The sequence below is a fragment of the Manis pentadactyla genome, chromosome 7, assembly GCF_030020395.1.
Source record: "Manis pentadactyla isolate mManPen7 chromosome 7, mManPen7.hap1, whole genome shotgun sequence".
Taxonomy (NCBI): domain Eukaryota; kingdom Metazoa; phylum Chordata; class Mammalia; order Pholidota; family Manidae; genus Manis; species Manis pentadactyla.
Genome location: NC_080025.1, coordinates 131,106,337 through 131,125,768, shown reverse-complemented (window position 1 = coordinate 131,125,768; position 19,432 = coordinate 131,106,337). Strand labels below are relative to the sequence as shown.

At 40.4% G+C, this 19,432-nt stretch overlaps 1 protein-coding gene across 2 annotated transcripts in view; it reads right to left on the bottom strand.

The window, feature by feature from the left end:
• The window catches only part of EXOC4 (exocyst complex component 4), a 797,616-nt gene that overhangs the window by 92,148 nt on the left and 686,036 nt on the right, over positions 1-19,432 (bottom strand). For both annotated transcript variants that reach the window (XM_036905582.2, XM_057504775.1), the window contains exon 14: positions 11,911-12,089. In XM_036905582.2, the coding sequence (XP_036761477.2) occupies positions 11,911-12,089 (179 nt within the window). The remainder of the gene's footprint in view (positions 1-11,910; positions 12,090-19,432) is intronic.

Here is a 19,432-nt window from a genome sequence, read left to right as displayed (position 1 = left end):
TACAGACATTTCCAGTAACTTTAATCTTTAAGTGGTGACTGTTGAAAAAAAAAAAGAAATCAAGTTTGCATTTCTTAGAAGACAAGAGGGAAGAAAATGACTTGTCATATCTGACTGGTTCGGAAATATAAAATCCAATTCTGAAGGAGCAGAGATAAGAGAAGCGCTACGGAAGGGCCATCAGCTTAGCAAACACTAAATAATGAACAATGCAGAGACTGTCCAGCATGATAAAATACTCCATTAGAGGGACTGTTTTTAAATGAGTGATAATTGTGGCACATCCACAGTGAAAGGTTATTGCATTTTTATCTGTGGCAAGAAGCTTTTGACAGACTTGCTGAAAAGTCACCTACCAATAGTACCTTCTTTAGATGAATTTGACCAAAGGGGTTTTCCAGCATGTAACATCTTTCTGACATTTACAGGATTTTTGCTTCCTTGAGGAAATCTGATGAGATATTCTTGATGCCTAGAAAGATGCCCAGGTTTTTCATCAGCCTTATAGAGTAGTCCTCATTATTCTTCCTTTCATAAAAACTGGATTCAGTTCTTAGTTAACAACTCCAGTCAAATCCACCCAGGATCCAATGACCGGAGATAGTTAGTTCACAGAATTAACTGCTATTAATAAACAGCGCTGTGCTTTGGAGACTTACACCTGATGTATCTCTGTACCTCATATGAAGGGGGGTCTTTTACATTTTTACTGTATGATTTGTAGTACTGGATATAAATGACAGTATTGAATTTAGAACAATACAGTAAAAGAGAACCCATTCCTAAATACAGACTTACAAACTGATCTAGCGGGGGGTGGGGGTGGACAGCTTTTCTGCTTCAGCTTCTTAAAGTGGGTGACATGTCAGGTCACCTCCCCTCCCTTTAAGGTGCCCTCAATGCCATTCATCACAGGAACGCATCGCCTTCATCTTGCTGCCGGCATCTGGGGACACAGCTGAAGAACAGCACCGTCTCTGTGGGGGGACAGGCGCGCTGGTTTGCTGCTCTGAGGCCCATTCTAACAGGTGGTCGCCTTGTTTTTCACACACTATGGTCTCCATTCTGCAAACAGTCAGGTTTAGTTTAGATTTTGTCACTGTCCCATTTGACCTTGGGCAAATGACTGAACTTCAGTTTCATAATCATGCTTTGTAAAACAGAGAATAAAGGCTGGCCTGTCAACGAGAGCTTGAGGCAGGGATAAGGGATTAAGAATTTATGATTATAAAGGTCCTTGAAAGGATGAAATGCAATCTAAATGCTGAGTCCATTATCATCACCATGGCATCCTTGGGGACTGTCACATGCACACACATTCGCACAGACCGCCTGTTTGCTAAACTTCCCTGGGGCTGGTAGTATTTATGCACAACTGATGAATAAGTAAGCTGTCTGAAAAAGCATATCCGGTTTGCACTTCGGATATTTTTTTGAATTCAACTCCACAGAGTGATGGAGATTTTGGCCACTAAATCTAGGCCGGCACTCCACTCTTTCTGTTTTTCCTGCAGCTCTCCCACCCGCTGCATTTTGCAGCATACCTAAACTGAGTTTCAGGGTGAAGAAATTAAAAGACACACTCTTTATCTAGCAAGGAGTTGATTAAGTCATGGTTTCACATTGGTTAGTGGGTTTATCTCAAGTTTTAAGGCACCCCATCATCTGAGGGCTCTTCTAGATAAGAACTTAGATGTAATCGTATGGTCAGTGCCTTCAGGTACAGCCTTTCACCTGCTTCTCAGTGTAAGAGGCTTTCTTGTCCAAGGCCGGCCGCCCTCGCAGCCAGGCCTCCTCACCATCACGGGTGTGTCGGCTCCGCTCGGGTGATCCTGTCTGCCCACCCTCTCCTCTGTCCGGCTCTGTCGGCATGCCACTGCAGAGCCTTCCCTTGTTTTTCAACTTCTGTCTCTCCCTCTTCCCAAAGATTTTCATTCCTATTTCTCCTTCTTGTTTCCATTTTATAGTTTTGTTTGAAGATACAATCATTCAGAGGGAAGCTCCAAGCCATTGCACTTAAGCATCCACGATATTATCATATTTTAATAAAACATTTCCCTTACGGATACAAATGCTGGCATTTTCAAAGGAAGAGGCTTATAATTCTTCATGGGCAGATACTCAGAACTCCATAATTACACTGAAACGCCCACAGCTCTAGCCTTCTGCAGCTTTACAATTGGTAATTACCTCTTTGCCGAGGCTGGTGGGGAGCTGCCTTCTGATCAGTACCCAGCACAGGACAGTGAACTCTACAGATGACCAGCTGGTTGACAAGAAGGGAACTGAATTTGGTTCTGACGTGGTGTGTTTTTCAATAATCGTTGAGCCCTCTCTTCATAGTTCTTTAGAACAAAAAGGCATCCTTTTGAGGATGGCTTCTCAGAAGGGCAATGTAGACAGAGGCGACCATCAGAGAGTGGCAGGTCTGTTCTCAGACACAATCCCAGGACCTCAGATACAGTTGCTTATGTAATTTTTTCAGTAAACAGCGTGATCATGAAATTAACCAGTACAATGAATTTGTAAGGTACCACCAACCGAGGGAGAAGAACGGTAAGAGTGAAGACACAGAATGAGAGGCAACTTAAGGAAATGACAACTAACAAGACCAAAAAATGATTCAGGCACAGAAAAGCTTAACCTCGCAAAGATGATTAGAGAAACTAAATGTGGAGAGTTAGGCTAAGCAACACCTGAAGAGGAGCTGTCTGATAATAGTCTACTAATATTTGAAACTTGTAAATACCGAAGCAGGAGAGGAATTACCATGCGTGATGTTTTAATTAAAGATAATGCAGATGAAATGATGACAGTGAAAACTCTGGCTTAATGTTTGACAGAAGGAAAGCTGAAACAGGACAATGCCCCATGAGATCTTGGCTAGGGATGGGATATTTTTCTTCTCGTTTGTGTCACAGCAGCAAAGTAAAACGTGTGATGAGGTCTGCATTTTATCTTTCCATTTACCAGTAAGGCAGACAAAGACCATTATAGTGAACTTTAGTGTAGGGCATATCCCATCTTCTAGAAAATGTTAAATCATAGTAGGCAATGCAGAAAAGCCTCCTGCTATGTCACAAAACCATGTACCTGAGGGATGGGAGTGTATAGACTCCTGGACCTTTTCCTTCTTTAATTTCAAAGATAGAATTGACTAATAACACGTCAACAATCATTCAGTTGGTTAGACAATTGCAGCCGTTTTGTGTTAAGAGAGATGCTGATTCCTTGTGCCCTTCTCACTAAAGAGGAATGTTTTAATCAGACTGGAGACACAGTTTTGTTAACTGAAAACTGCTATGCAGAAAGGGGTCATTGTCCTGACTCCAGCATAGACTCAAAGTACAACACTCTGTGCCAGGTGTTCTTGTTCATAAAATGGGAAGTCATGTTACTCTCAAGCTTTTGAAAACAGAAGAACTGGCAAAAAAAACTACAAAGCTATAGAAATTAAAGAAGAAATTTTGGGGGACTCTAAATCAGTGTTTCTCCACCTTGGCTATTGCCTGAATGTTAAAAGGCATGATGGACTGGGTATCTTGCCCTCAAAGTCTAACTAGAAACTCAGTAGGTTGATTCTAATACAAGCCAAGGTTCAGAACTAATCCTTTGGAACAATGGTTCTCCACCTCTGATTTGATTGGTTTGGGGATGCCCAGGCCACAACTCAGCACGATTTTTGAAAACCTCTTAGAGTGGGGTTCAGAATCAGTATTTTTCCCCAGCATCAGTATATTCAAAGTTCCCAACTGATTACAATTGATGTGCAACCAACTTTGGGAATTGCTACTCAAAAAAGGACATCTTTCAGGAAGCAAGTTCCACTTTTAAATGGGTTTTGAGTCAACACTGAACACTGGAACCCAATGAAAATGAAAAGGCTTTATTTTTAGTGAACAATAATTCTTTTAGTCTCAGAATCTTTATCTGAGATTTACATGGTTGTATTATACCACTGGCTTTGAGGATGAAGGAAGGGACCAAGAGGTAAGAGATGTGGGCAGCCTCTAGAAGCTGGAAAAGGCAGGGGAACGGGTTGTCCCCTAAAGTCTCCAGAAGGAGTGCAGGCCTGTTGACACCTAGGTTTTAGCTTGCTGAAACTTCTGACCTCCATTACAATAAAGATAAGTGTGGTTTTTTTTTGCACTTACTCATGAATTTTTTAATTCAGATACAATCTTTGTATGTTAGTTTCAGGTGTACAACATAATGATTCAATATATGTACATACTGGGAAATGATCCCCACAGTGATTCTAGCTGACATCATCACCACACAGCATCTTAATGGTTTTTCTTGTGATGAGAACTTTTTTTTTTTTTTTAAATTCTCAACAGTCTCCAATCTTCTGAAGCATAACGAACAAGTTCTTACATGGTGAACAAATTCTTACATAGTGAATAAGTTCTTACATGGTGAACAGTGCAAGGGCAGTCATCACAGAAACTTTCGGTTTTGATCACGCATTATGAACTATAAACAATCAGGTCAAATGTGAATATTCGTTTGATTTTTATACTTGATTTATATGTGAATCCCACATTTCTCCCTTATTATTATTATTATTATTATTATTATTATTATTATTTTTTAAATAAAATGCTGAAGTGGTAGGTAGATGCAAGATAAAGGTAGAAAACAGAGTTTGGTGCTGTAAGAGGGGAAATGTAGATGATCAGGTGTGTGCCTCTAGACTAAGTATTAATCCAAGCTAGACAAGGGCAACAAAAGATAAGTGTGTTTTGTCTTAAGTCTGCCCCAAAATATAGCTGTGACACTTATTAAGGATTGTTTAGCACATGTGGCAACTAAAAAGTAGATGCAGGCCCTAATCAGGTGGCTCAGGGTAGAAAAAGACAGCTCTTCCCACACCAAGCCTTTCAGACCCACAAGATTATAATCTAAATCAACTGCAATAACTGTTTAATGTGGACAGCTATTTTTTTTTTAGCAGCTATTCAGCTTGTCCAAACATTGAGCTTATAATAGATGCATTCATAAAAAACAGTGGCTAGAAAGATAAACAGACAAAAGCAATTTGTGGTGAGCAAGTGGTAAATCAATCTAGAATTCAGAAGGAACTGTCCAGAGAGGACTATGTGAATTGGAGGCTTAAAAATCAGTCCCAGAGCATCATTAGCGATATGTCACATTGATGGGAGTTATTCTTGATATGCTTTGATAAGAACAGCCTTTATCTCTGTGGTTTTCCTTCCTAAAACCTGTAAGTCCAGTCTAATCATGAAAACAGATTAGACAAACTCCTTCTGAAGGACATTCTGCAATATACCTGACTAGTTTTCTTCCAAACTGTCAAGGGCATCAAAACCAAGGGACATCAAGGAAACTGTCACAGTCTAGAAGAGCTTAAGGACACATAATGACTAAATTTATTATGATATCCTAGATGGGATCCTGGAACAGAAAAAGGATGTTAGGTAAAAACTAAGAAAATTCTAATAAAGTATGGATGTTGGTTAAAGATAATGTATCAACATTGGCTCATGAGTTTTGCCCAAAGTAGCATACTGCTGTAAGATGTTAGCGAGAGGGGAAACTGGGTATGAGATACAGGGGAACCCTACATCAGCTTCGCATCTTGAACTCAAACTATTCTAAAATAAAAATTTTATTTAAAAGACAATCCCAGGAGCCCCATAATAGACATATTAGCATTGTCAATGAACTGAGATATGGAATTTTATTAGTGGCTAGAATCTTTGAGAATGTGAGGAAAGTGCAATGACTAGAAAAGGGCCAGTATAGCAGCCAAGTTTGAAACAAGCAAAAAAGGAAACCACGGTCATTTTATATTGGATGAGTTAAACAATTTTTAAAAAATTGAGCAGATCAAACAACTGAACTGCGACCAAAGTCGTGTGATGATGTGCAACTCTGCTAATAATGTGAAATTACTTTCCTGCGATAGTGAAACATCTGTCCTGTTCTGTGCCTGACTATTGGGAGAAATGAAAGATTCTGAACAAATCTTATAAATACAAGACAGGACAATGTTTCCCAGAAGTTGTTTCAAGGAAGAAAAGCCCTGTGAAATGCTCTGGGGCAACAGAATTCTACCTCAAGTTTGGGAAACCCTGCACTGCTGTAATTGCTTGTTAACATATTAAAGACTTCAGATGTTTTAGTGTTTGAATGATACTTAATGTTATATAACCTAATGTTTCTCAAGCGTCTTTGACAACTAAGTCTCTTTCCCTTTAGCATAAATAGAAAAAATTTGGATACTGCTAGGCCTAAAACATACTTGTCTGTCAGGGGGTTTGGAGGCTAGACAATTTAGAAGCTATCCATGTCTTCATATAACTAGGTGGACATTTCAAGTATGTTTCAAAAGGTCAAGTATATGGATTGGCATTATTTTAAACCTTTATCAATGACATAGCTGATGAACTATAGTACTGCCCAAGAGAACGTTCTGTGATGGAAATGTTCTATACCTGTGCTGACTAATACAATAGCCATTGAGAATTTGAAGTATGGCTAATGTGACTGAAAAAACGAATTATTAATTTTCTTAAGTTCAATTAGTTTAAATTTAAATAGCCACAGCAGGCCAGTGGCTACTGTATGGGACAGTGCAGTGTCTAGAATATATTACATAATATGATAACAAGACAAGTGGAATTTATAAGGTAGCAAATACCTGTAGAACAAAAACAGAGAGTGACAAATTGAGAAATGTTTTATTACAACTATGATGAAACTCAAAAAAGGTACGTGCAATAATCCTATATATTCAAGGCACTCAAAATCTGGTTCCACAGAAGAAAATGATAATCAGAAGTGATCACAAGTTAACTGTAGGCACTGAAGGGCTTCCATTAAAAAAAAAATAAAAAAGACAATCATCCTGATGGTTTAATAGGAGTATGGCATGAATGGACCTCCTAGCACTGCCAGCAGTTAACCTTGGTACTGGTCAAGACAACAATATGGTAAAGAGAAAATTAAATTGGGAACTTGAAGATTTGCTTCCATCCGATCAGGCACAGCAGGCAATGTGACCATTCTGAAACGTTAATTTCCTCATGTGCAGAATAACTGAGTTGGACTGAGTGATTTCTAAGAATTACTTTAAAAAATAAGTATAATTTGCATATGCACATTCACTGTAACACTATTCACAATAGCTGAGAGGTAGAAGCAACCTAAATGTCCACTGAGAGATGAATGAATGAGGTGTAAAAGAATATTATTCAGCTTTAAAGAAGGACACCCTGTCCTACACGACAACATGAATAAACCTAGAGGACATTATTCTAAGTGAAATAAACTTGTCACAAAAGGACAAATTCTGTGTGATTTCATTTACATAAGAGTACTTAAAGTAATCAGACTCATAGAAAGTAGAAAGTGGCTATTAAGGACTGAGTAAGGGGGGGGAAAAGGGAGCTGTTAAATGGATAGTTTCAGTTATGCAAAATGAAAAAGTTCTAGAACACTGATGTACAATAATATATTTAACACCACTATACTAGACATTTAATGGTTAAGATGGTGTATTTTATATTACGTACTTCTCATCACAAAACAAAGTATATAAATAATTCTATAACTAATACTGCAATTCCTGAACCAATTCCAGGAACAAAAATTATGATATTATTTGCCCTGGATGTTAGAGGGATAGTTAACCTTTTGGCTTTTCAGACTGAAAAAGACTAGGGTATCCCTTTTATTAATTTTTATTATCTGTACATGTGAGCTCAGCAAGAACTTCAGTAATGGGAACTGAGAGAACCAGAGGAGGCTAAGTTGTACCAAAGGAACCTGCAACAAAGCCCCTATTAACAAAGGCTAAAAGCAGAATCACCATCTGAGTGTGAGTGAACTTGGGCCTGATCTGGGCTCCTAATCTGCTAGATTTGGTTGCCTTTGACTCAGAGACTGGGATCTTTAGGCCAAAAATCTTTAATATCTGGAGATGGGCAGGTAGAGGCCAGGGAAATGTTTCCAGATACATTATTTTATAGAGAAAATACTCAATGTTTAATTTCTGAGGAATAGGACAGAAGAAGGAGGGTTAGAGACTGAAGCAAAGGGACTTAATAAGAAAAGATGGCCTCCCAAAGGGTAGGTTGCTTGAAGAGCAGAGTATACAATCAAGGAAGTTTTAGAATCTCTAATCCTGGAGATTTTTTACAGAATCCAAGGCAGAGAGGAAGGTCTCCCCTGCCACTGCACTCCCACCTCCTGAAGCAATGCAGAAAATACAAGCCCTTGAGCTCCCTTTCAATTCTCTGTAGTCTTTCTAAAAGTGATACATCTACAAAACAAAAGGATACAATACAAAAGAAAATCATTACTGTTTTTTTAACACTATAACTATTTTTATGTAGGTCACATTTTGCTTTCAATTTTCTTAACCATAACATCTGAGCCCAGATCAGAGCCTTTATTTAGGATTCTTATACACAGCGGACATTACAAGGGGCAGACATTACCTTGTGTCTGTACCAAGAGATGAAACTGATCAGTGGAGGAAAGTATGTTTAACCTATACCTTGAATGCCTGACGCTAAATATGATCCTGCTCAATTTCCGTGCGCTGAAAAGATCCTAAAAAAAAAAAGGGAATTTTAGAAGTGGGAGTGGGAGACAGGGGCTGAGTTGTTGTGGGGAGAAAGGCAGACTCAGAGAACAAGGCCTGTACAATGAGAACCAGAGAGACCCACGAGAGAAGGTCAAGTTGGTTCAAGTCCTCTCTGGGGCTGTTTCTGGGGTTCTTGGCAAAAATGCTCTTTTGGTCTGGGATCAAATAATCCTGGAGTTGCTGGTGGCCAAGGATATTGCCACATGGGAAGTGTTTATTTAGATAGAAAAGAATAAAGAGAAAATACCAAGAGATAGAGAAAGACTGAGAAAGAGTGACCGAGAGAATGTGCACAGGTAGCTAAACATGTCTGTGATGCTATCTTGCAAACTTCTAGATCCAGCCAAACCTGAAGTCTTTTGATCAACCAGGTTTAAGAATATTACCAGTTTTTTCCTTCAATCAGTCTTTGAGTTTCCATGAAAGAGTTTTAAGCATAACGGTATAAGGAAGATTGGGGGGTTGGGCTAGCAAAATGAATGGCGCAGGGACCATGGACTGCCGTAGGATGAAAGAATGGGCGACATCTCGGTGCGGCCAGGATCTGTGAGGTGAGGAGAGCCTTTTACGTGCAGAGGACAGAGTGACACATAGGCAAACACCAAAAGAGATGGAAAAACTATCTCTGAAAAAATTATCAACTTTTATCTCTTGGACAAATGGCCAACCATCTCCAGGGGCTAAAATGCAATACTCTCTTCAGAATGGCAGGAAGTGTTTCAGGTGGTTAAAACTACTGTTGTAATATCTAAACAGATATTCTATTATGAAAATAATTCTCTGCCAACTTCCTTTACTCCATTATAGTAATGGCTTGCTAAGTATATAAAGCAGGGCAGTTACCACACCAAACAGTTAACAGGATGCGGAACCAGAAATAAACCTAAAATCTTTTCTTGATTTCTTTCCGTCCTGCTGAGTATCCATGATAAAAGGCTGGCATTTTCTTTATGCTATCCAGTCTCCAGACTTGGAAACACTTTTGTGGAGGTAATTATTTGGTTCACTTTTCACAAGAATAATATAGAGCTGTCCCTAATTCCCTTTCTAGAGTCACCTTGACATGAAGAAATCAAAGTAACCCATCATCAGAGAATTCTCTGCTTTGTTCAAATTATGAGCATCAGTGGGCATCTCTCCTGGGAATTCAAAGAACAGAAGGGTCTGGGTGAGCGAGGCTTGTTGTTAGAATAAGCCAGGTTTGCTCGATGCTTTGTTTTAGCAAAGGCAGCAAAAGTAGTGATTATAGTTCACTTGGGTTTTGTACTGATAGTCAAAATGCTGACAGTCACTTAAATCACTCACTGGGTGGAATAATCACCCTGAAAGCAACCGAGAGGGTACAACTTACACTACAAAATGGAATTGAGCACATGAGACAAAGTATTAATGGGCACGGTAGAAGAGATCTCTGTTAGAATAATGGAGATGATTAAAGACAGCAATTAGGCATCGACTGGACTGGGTACTCTTAGTGACATCAACGCAACAGCCAAATCGTGCAGTTATAAAGTTGAGCATAACACAGACAGTATCATTCTCTTTTTGGAAACAGTTGATGCCAGGTGAGCCTGTGTGAATCACTCAGTGGCTTGCTATAGAGGTTACTGCTACCTCGCCAGGTGGAGCTCTTTTAGATGGACAGAAATCTGGAATGCTGTGCCACTGGAAACGAGAGGTTGCATATTAAACATTAGATGCTGATGGTCCACCAAATGTGAGGACCCCTTCCAATCATCACTAATAAACCAATACGAGGAGCTCTAATTTTGCAAAAGTCAAAGGCAACTACAAGAAAAGAGGCATCTGATCCCTTTTTAGAGCTGTCTACTTGGCAATTAGCAAAAGGGAATCGGCACTTCCTGACTTTTTTTCTTTGGTGGAGTGAGGTGGGACAGAAAACGGATAATTCAGACTACTGCTTGTAACAGACTGCCTTATGTGATGCGATCATGAAATTGAGTGCCTGAGGAGTCCTACTTAAGCAGAGTCTGCTCGGATTCAATACTATGCTCAAACTATCCTTAATAGGTGGATACATTTTCTTTTCCTATAGACTCTGAAAATAAGTATAATTTTATCAGCAGTTAAAAAGTAACATTTTATATAAGAAGAAGTATAAAAGAATACATAAAAAGTAGTATTTTAAGCAGATTTCTAAAGTATAAATTTGCTCAAAAGCCCTCGTCCCATCCATTCTCCACCCACTATTGACCCTCAGGATAGCTACATAATCAATGTGAGATAATTGGAATAGTTAAGCATTCATGGGCCTCCAAGACTGCCTATGGCGCCTGTATTTCCAGGAATAATTCACGCCTGTGAATTTCGTCCATACTCTTCCATCTCAAGGCTGGAAATCGTGGGTAATCGACTAATAATTTTTCAAAAGAAAATCATAAATAACTTACTTGAGGATCATAGTCCAAATAATGTAAGCATTTTCCTCTCAGTAATCTTCTAACAGTTAACTCTAATATTAAATTCAGAGCTGATTTTGTTTCTTACATGAGACTGCTACTATTGTTTATTTTTCTGTTCTGTTCCCATCTCTCCATTTATACATTCAAATCTGTCATCTCCTTTATTGATCGTATTTCTTTTTTGCTTCTATTTTAACCAACATATACTTCTGAACTAATGTCATTGAAAATATTTATTTTACAGTTATTGAAAAAAGTTTATGTGCCCTAAAGTCTTCAAATTATTTTTCTTTGACTATTGGTCCTTGACAGAAAAAAAGCTTCTCATTTTTATTTCATATCTTCTTCCTTACTTTCCTTGAATTCCATAATTATCTCTCAGCCATCTCTTTTACAGAGTAATTATTTTTCTCTTTGTCTCTATTTTTCTAGCACCTTAACCACTTCTCTTTTTAGATACTTTTTCATTGACTTTCTATCAGTTACAATGAAGGCTCAGCTCTGAGACACAGATTCTACCACTGAGAAATTGTTAAGGGGGGCAAATGGTGTTGCTTTCTGTTCTTGAGACACAGTGGTTCATTTTTACACGGCTTTATGTTTCTAAGGTTTACTATCAAGCTATGTTAACATGGAGTTTTCCTGGCCTTCCATGCCCCACACAGGGAAGCCAAGATTACTCCCTTCTGCAGAATCACAAAGTACATGAGGTGTAGCCCAAGCAGAATTCTGGCACGGATCTAGCTCAGATCTTCTGACAGCCTGGCCATGCCCCCCACACGGCGACACGTATATACACTACACTCCAAATGAGAGTATTCAGTCTAGTCCTCAGCTGTCCCCACAGCAGCTGCCACACCAGATACTTACTCTGAGATGTAGAAAGGTTGGAGAAAGCGGACTTTGTTCGAGCTGCTAGCCATTCCAGGCTTTCATGCACGTTGGCCAAGGCTTTGAGGTCACTGACATCACGGAGGATGTCTTGGGGAGGGATTAATTTATCACCCAGATTCCCAATAAGAACTTCTGACTCCTTGCCGAAGGCTGCCCTGGAAAACAAATCAGAAACACACTTCACAGTCCGCAAGGAGAAGACGGGGTGGGCAATACTTTTTAAGGCATGTCTAGCACAGTGGTTGTTAAAGTCAGTATTTTACAGAATGCTATTTTTCCTAGGCTTAATTTTATGAGAAAACTGCCATATACCTGCTTAAAATTGCTCTGGTATGAGAAGGAGGGTTCTTAGGAGAAGAATCAAGCGACCCTGAGGCTTGTACCTTTGGGAGCCAGCACGGGCCCAGCCCGTACGGTGGTGGTCCCTGGGGATGGCTTCAACACCTGCTCCTTTGGGAGTTTTTCCCTTGCCTCTTCTGCTACAGAAGTTGATGAACTGCTTAGGGTGTTAAATATGTACATGGTTTGAAGGTTATGGTAATAAATAAAATAACCAAGTTAATCAGCTAGATGTTTTAAAATGTTCACAAGCAAAGAGGGCCCAGCCTCTTTAAGAAAGCAGATTACAGTTGAGATGGATGGCAGGCCTCATTCATTCATTCACTTGTTCTAAAAAGGATCTGAAGCAAATAAACCATAAAGCATTAAGGCATTCATTATTTAGAATGAAAAGTCAGTTAAAAAAACCATATCATGCTAGATTCTTTTTAATGACTGGAAAAACACGGCTAAGGGGGCTTTCTGCAGAGCCTGCTGTCTGCATAACGATTTAGGGGAATGAAGAGTCATGCTATGTGGGGTCACAGGAGGGAGGCAAGGGAAGGAACCCTGGGGACCTGTGGCACTGCCCCTGCACAGATGCACACACAGAGGCTCAGAGGGTTAGCGGTTTTGCCCATGGGACACATGGGTGGCAGAGCTGGGACTCGGGTCCCCTAATTCCACAGTTCTCTCTCTTTCAAAAAGAAAGGGCTGAGATAATAAAAGATGACTGAGGATTAAATGGGAGAAAATGCCTTTTCAGGAACATTCCATACAGGAGGGTAAGCAGAACTGATGCTGGTGAAGGCTGGAAAGGCACCTGGAGAGTTTTCTCTAAGTCCCAAGGCTTTTAAAACTCAGAACACCTTAAGTCAGCGGAAGGAACGGCTTTATCTAAGCAGAACAAACCGAATTGTTTCCGGCAAGCAGTGACGCATACAGCTGACACAGAGTCGGAAGGGTGCTCCCTGACACAGGCACGTGGCGCCCCGCACTACGGCAGCTGCTCAGCGGAACAAGAGCTGTAAATTAAATGCCCATTAAAAATGTTTCGCTACAAAGCAGTAACTCATGATTAGGCTTCTTATTTCAACAGAGTTATATATATATATATATATATATATACACACACACACACACACACATATATTATATTTATTTATTTATTAAGGTATCATTGATAAACAATCTTATGCTTATGCTCAGGTTTCATATGGGCAACATTGTGGTTTCTACATTCCCCCCTATTATCAAGTCCTCACCACATACCCCATACAGTCACTGTCCATCAGTGTAGTATGCTATAGAGTCACTGCTTGTCTAACAGAGAGTTGTATTTTTAAAGGAAAAGTCATAGTTGATTGACTGAGTTAGCTAAGTCATGGCTATGAAGGCAATACAGACCGCATACAGGAACCCTGAGTGTGTACAAACCTTATGTGGGGGACTTCTAGAAGGGCTTGGGGTGGGATCTGAAAGTCTGCATTTCTAACAAGTTTCAGATGACTCACTGTGAAGCATGCTTTCTTTAGCTGGTCAGGGTTAGAGCACAGGCTTCAAAGTCAGACAAACCTGGGTCGGAATCCTGAATCTGCCACTTACTCCCTGTGTGACGCTGCTTAATTTCCCTGAGTACTGTTAGCTAGAGGGAATAGTACTGACCTCATATGAACAATGCAGGAAGTAGATGAGGTGACTTTTTAAATCATTATTGGGAAATTTCAATATTTACAAAAGTAGAGAGAGGAGTATAATTAAACCTCCACGATGCCATTGTTCACCTTCAATCATCAGCAAATCATGGTGAGATTTATATCATCTATCCTTTGTCCATTCCCCATTCCTCTTGGGAGTATTTTGAAGCAAACCATTCAGATGATGTCAAGTGCAAGCACAGTGTGTGGAACTTGGTGAAACATAGTAAGTTGTAGTTGTTATAATTCTTAGGTCTGTTGAGATGACTGGTTTATTTAGCATCAACCCAGGGTACACTATGATGAATAAACTGAACTAGATGAGTGATCAGAAGTAACTGAATCTCAAGGGCTAGTTTTCCAAATGGAACCTTGTAACCTTGTAGCAATGTCCTTTGCTTCCGAGGCCAGACTTCTCAGAATCTTCAGGAGACAAATTACTGTGAAAGAAACTACTCGTTGCCTACCCTGTATCCATTATACCATGTCTCCTGAGTAAAAGGACTGTGGTATTGTTAGGGTCAGCAATGCACCCACTTAAAAACAAAATAAACCCAAACAAAAACCCCACTCAATTTCCCAGCCCCTCTCGCAGATGTGGCAGTCAGTGACATATAAACTTAAATCAGTAAAAGGGCCTCCAAGAAAGCGCTTTCAAGCAGGCTTAGCTGGCACAGACCTCTTCTGCCTTCCCCCTTTCTGGAATGGAGCCAAGGCCAGTGAAGGTGCAGTAGCTCTTCTTCAAACATCAGGGCCATGAGTATGAGAACAGTGCTGAGAACAATGGAGCCCCAAACAGGGAGGCACGGGTGCACCGGTGACATCATGGAGCTGCAACATGGCCCTTGACAACACACTCCTGGGCCTCGAGTTACGGGAGGGAAAATGAAACCCTACTTGTCTGAGCCACTGCTATTCCAAGTTGCTGCTGCAGAGCAGCTAAATGGAATTTCTCACTGACACAACGATCTAATTAGCATAAATGATGTCATCCTCAGAAAACTTTTTCTGAATTTAGATATCCCTAAAATCGGGTTACTGGGAAAAACAAAACCATGCCTCTCCTTCATGCTTTGAGCCTGCAGACAGTTATAATAGCTTCCCCTTGGCTGTCACTTGGTCAAGTTGTAAATATTTACTTTTCTTAATCTGTCCTTATATATCAACTCTCTCAGCCCCTTAATCATCTTTGATAGATATAACACAAAAAAATGCCTCCGAGCTGGGTGGTTATAAAGCAATAGGGGAGGCAAACTGCTTTGAAAAACAGGCTTGGAGCCATTTTTATTCATGTAGGTGTAACCTTGGGTGGAATGTGACGATCAAGACAAATGTATTTATGTAAAAGTCTGATCTGCTTGTGTGCGGGTGTCCGGGCCTCAGGCATGTCTACTGTGTGCTTCCAGCTCTAGATGCTGATCCCATTTCCCTTTGGCTTCCTGAGATTTGCTTAACCTCCTCCACTGGGAGAGCAACAGACTGAGAAAAATACAAACTGCCGCATGTTGAATACACAGTAGACATCTCATTTGACAGGAATCCATAATCACCCCCTAACAACCTGGGGATAGCATGGAAACCACGACATCAACAAGAAATGATTGACAACTATAACCCTTTCACACGAGAAACCATTCCTTCGAGGGTTTGTGTGTGTCTAAGAGCTTGGGGGACATTTATTAGGGGTTAGAATAACCTTAAGGGGATGACTTTAGCTGCTTGACTACGGATTTTTGTCTAAGTCCTCTAATTTAGTAAATAAATTATGGTACATTCAGAGTCTGGAAAGCTATTCAGTCATTAGAAATCATGTAATAGAAAATACTTAATACCATAGAAAAATGTTCAGGAGCTTATTGTTAGCCGTGATATGCAGCTGAGTAAAATAAGTTGTAAAATTGTAAGGATGGGATGATATTTAAAAAGAAAAAAAAATTGTAGTGCTATATGAACTGAGAAAAGATTGGATATCTATCTATCAAAATGTTGACCTTGAGACTGGATCATGCTTTGTGTTTCTCCGTATTTTCTACATTTTCTTCAAAGAACAGGTTTACTTTTTAATTAAACACAAAAATTTGAAACCCTATCACGAATGAGGAAACCTTTCAGATGGACACATGAAGAACTTGAGCACAGAGAACTGGAGCCATGGGTATGTATCAGTCACTTGCACCACACTGGGCAGTGGTGAGCGGCTGGTCTGAAGGCTGGTTTGGTCTGAGCTCCAGGCTTGCTCAACATGATGCCAGTGTCCACCATGTGCGGTCTCACTGCCAGAATGCCTACCACCCTGCATGTTTCCTCCTCCTAGATGCGGATTTTTAGTCTTCATCTTCTGCCTATTACAAATGTACAATTATTTAATGAAGACATTATATATTTTTCAGTAAAATGGGAAGCAGAATATGCATTATCTTGAGAGGTGAATTAACAGAAACTCAGAAGTAATAGGCACTCAGTATCTGCCCAAAGATTATCTGACAAAGCCAAGAACAGAAATCAGAACTCAAAACTTGTGTGTTTTAAGCACTGAACCTTTGTCAGCCAGCATGTGAGTAGTCGCTTCATTAGCCCTGGACCAGTGCGCTCACACAGAAGCCTATGAAACTGAAGAATAACGTTAAAACTGCTAAGCTTAATTTTACCACACAATTATAAATCTTTAAAGAGCTTGATTTGACAAGAACTTATTTAAGAGAATTTTGCCAAATGTAAAGCCTGTTTAACTTAATTTTACCACACAGTTATAATCTTTAAAGAGGTCTACCTGACAAGAATTCATAAAAGAATTTCACCAAAGAGGCTGAGAATTATTTCCATTTAGTCTTTAAATAGTTCTTTCTGTATATCCAGTGAAACCTTAGGAAGGCAACTAACTAGAAAAAGACAGATAAATAGAGAAATAGGTAAGTAGAGAAATAAATAAATGGAACAACAGACAAAAAACCAAACATACACCTGCATTTTCAGCAGACTAAATGCACTTTATGAAAGAAATATGGCAAAGAGTTTGAAAATGATTGATTTGCAGATCTGAGCTATATTTGATCACGTGCCATATACGCTCAGACCCATTCCCCTCTCTCCTTGCCCCATTCCCCACAGCCTCCACCATGGCTCCTACTGCTGAAGCCACTGTGAGATGGTTGACAGCAGGAGTCCCTGTGAGCCACAGGGGGGCGGGGGCGGGGGCAGGCAGGAGCGAGGACTGGTTCAGGTGGTGCACCAGACTCACGCAGACTTCGTGTACCTTGGAGGGGCAGCGCTGCACCCACACTTTCACATTCACTTGAAGTGTGGATCTGCTTTCCTCGTCTGAAGTGTTCCCAGCAGACCACTGTCACTCAAGGTCTTACTCCCAGTCATGATAGCCTGTTCAAAAATGTTTCTGGTCAACAATAAGGCTTCTCTCTCACTTACCAACTTCACATTTCCCTGTATGGCCCCGGAAGATGACTGGTTAGCCAGAGACGGGTAAGATTCCTCAAAGGAGGAACAACCTAAGACAGGCACAGTCGCAGGGGGGTCATCAGGTGAGAAATTGGGGATCAACAGAGGTGAGGCTTAGAACCTCACCCCCCCCCGTTCTGAGAGAAATCTTCTGCATACATGGATGTTTATTGCCCTTGTCTAGCTTGGATTAACACATAGTCTACAGGCACACACCTGATCATCTACATTTGCTCTCTTACAGCACTAAACTATGTTTTCTACCTTTATCTTGTATCTACCTACCACTTCAGCATTTTATTAAGAATAATAATAATAAAGAGAGAAATGTGGTATCCACATATAAATCAAGTATAAAAACCAAATGAGTATTCATATTTGAACTGACTGTTTATAGGTCATAATGCATGAGCAAAACCGAAAGTTTCTGTGATGACTGCCCTTGTACTGTTCACTATGTAACTTATTCATTATGTAAGAATTTGTTCTCCATGTAAGAACTTGTTTGTTATGCCTCAGAAGATTGGAGACTGATGAAAATTAGGCTGGGGGTGGATTAATGATTGTGCATTGAGCATTGACTCCCCTATACAGAATTTTATTGTTGTTAACAACCATTTGATCAATAAATATGAGAGATGCCCTCACAAACAAACAAAAAAAAAAGTACACACTTCCAATGGTAAAATAATAAGTAACCGGGATGTAATGAATATAGTCAAGATATTGTAACAGCTTGGTATGGTGATAGCTGGTACCTAGAATTGTCATGTATATAAATGTTGAATCACTATGTTGTACACCTGAAACTAATGTAATGTAATACTGTGTGTCAACTACCCTTCAATAAAAAATAATTATCTACAAAAAAAAAAAAAAATGTTTCTGGTCAAGAAACTTATTTTAAGGCAAAAGAAGTAAGGCAGGGCCCATGCTCCTGGGGTTCCCCTCTTGCTGCCTACCCAGTCCCCCAGAAGGAGCTGGTCAGACAGGGCTGTGAAAGGGCCAAGGCAGGACCCAGGACCCAGGAGGGTACCAGCTGGAGGCAACACAAGGCTGGAGTGCTGCGGTGCTTTGACCCAGAGAATAAATCACAACTTTTATTTTTTTCCAGTAAGAAAGTATGGGTCTGGGAGCTAAAGAGTGAAAGTGGGAACAGCCTCTCCTCCCATCACTAAAACCACTCATGGAGGTCCTGCTCTTGGCCACGCAACCTGGGGCTAAGCTGGTGGAGAGGCACTCAGGAAGGAATACTTGCCCCGGCAGACACGACGGTGACCGCCTTACATTGGTGGAAGAGATTATCACCTGGCTCTTTGGGGCTTTTCCTACTACTGACCCAACAGGCAGAGAACAGCGTTACTCTGAAGCCTGGAACGACTGACCTCCACAGCCAAGGGGGAAATGTGCTGCTTTTACGCAACAGGAGCAGGCAGGACATGTCGGATTCACGGGGACCCTCTTAGGACTTCCACATCCACAGTAAATGCCTGAAGAAATAACTGCTAAGAACTCAGCTCTTGCAGGAACAAAGGCTTAGTTCAACACAAACAGGTAGAAAACGCTGACCGCCTGAGGTGCCGGCAGAGAGCAAGGGCAACACAGGACGGGTGATAGAAGAAGGAGGTGATGAATACCACCTACGGCCTCCTGAGCATTACAGAAATAGGACGGCAGCAGCCTTGTATTTTTATGCATCTACTCATAAATGGGGTCTTTTCATTTTCCACTCCCTCTACTATTATTAATTGTAGTGAAATATACAATTGACCATTTTTAAGCATATACAGTTCAATGATATTAAGCGCTCACACTGTTGTGCAACCATTATCATTATCCGTTTCCAGAACTTTTCCATCATCCCAAAGAGAAAACTCTGTACCCATTAAACAATAACTTCCCGTTCCCTCTTGCCCCCCAGTCCCTGGTAACAACTCTCGTAGTTTGCGTCTGTGAATTTGCCTATTCTAGATACCTCATGGAAGTGGAACTGTACGTGTCTTTTTGTGTCTGGCTACTTTCACTTAGCA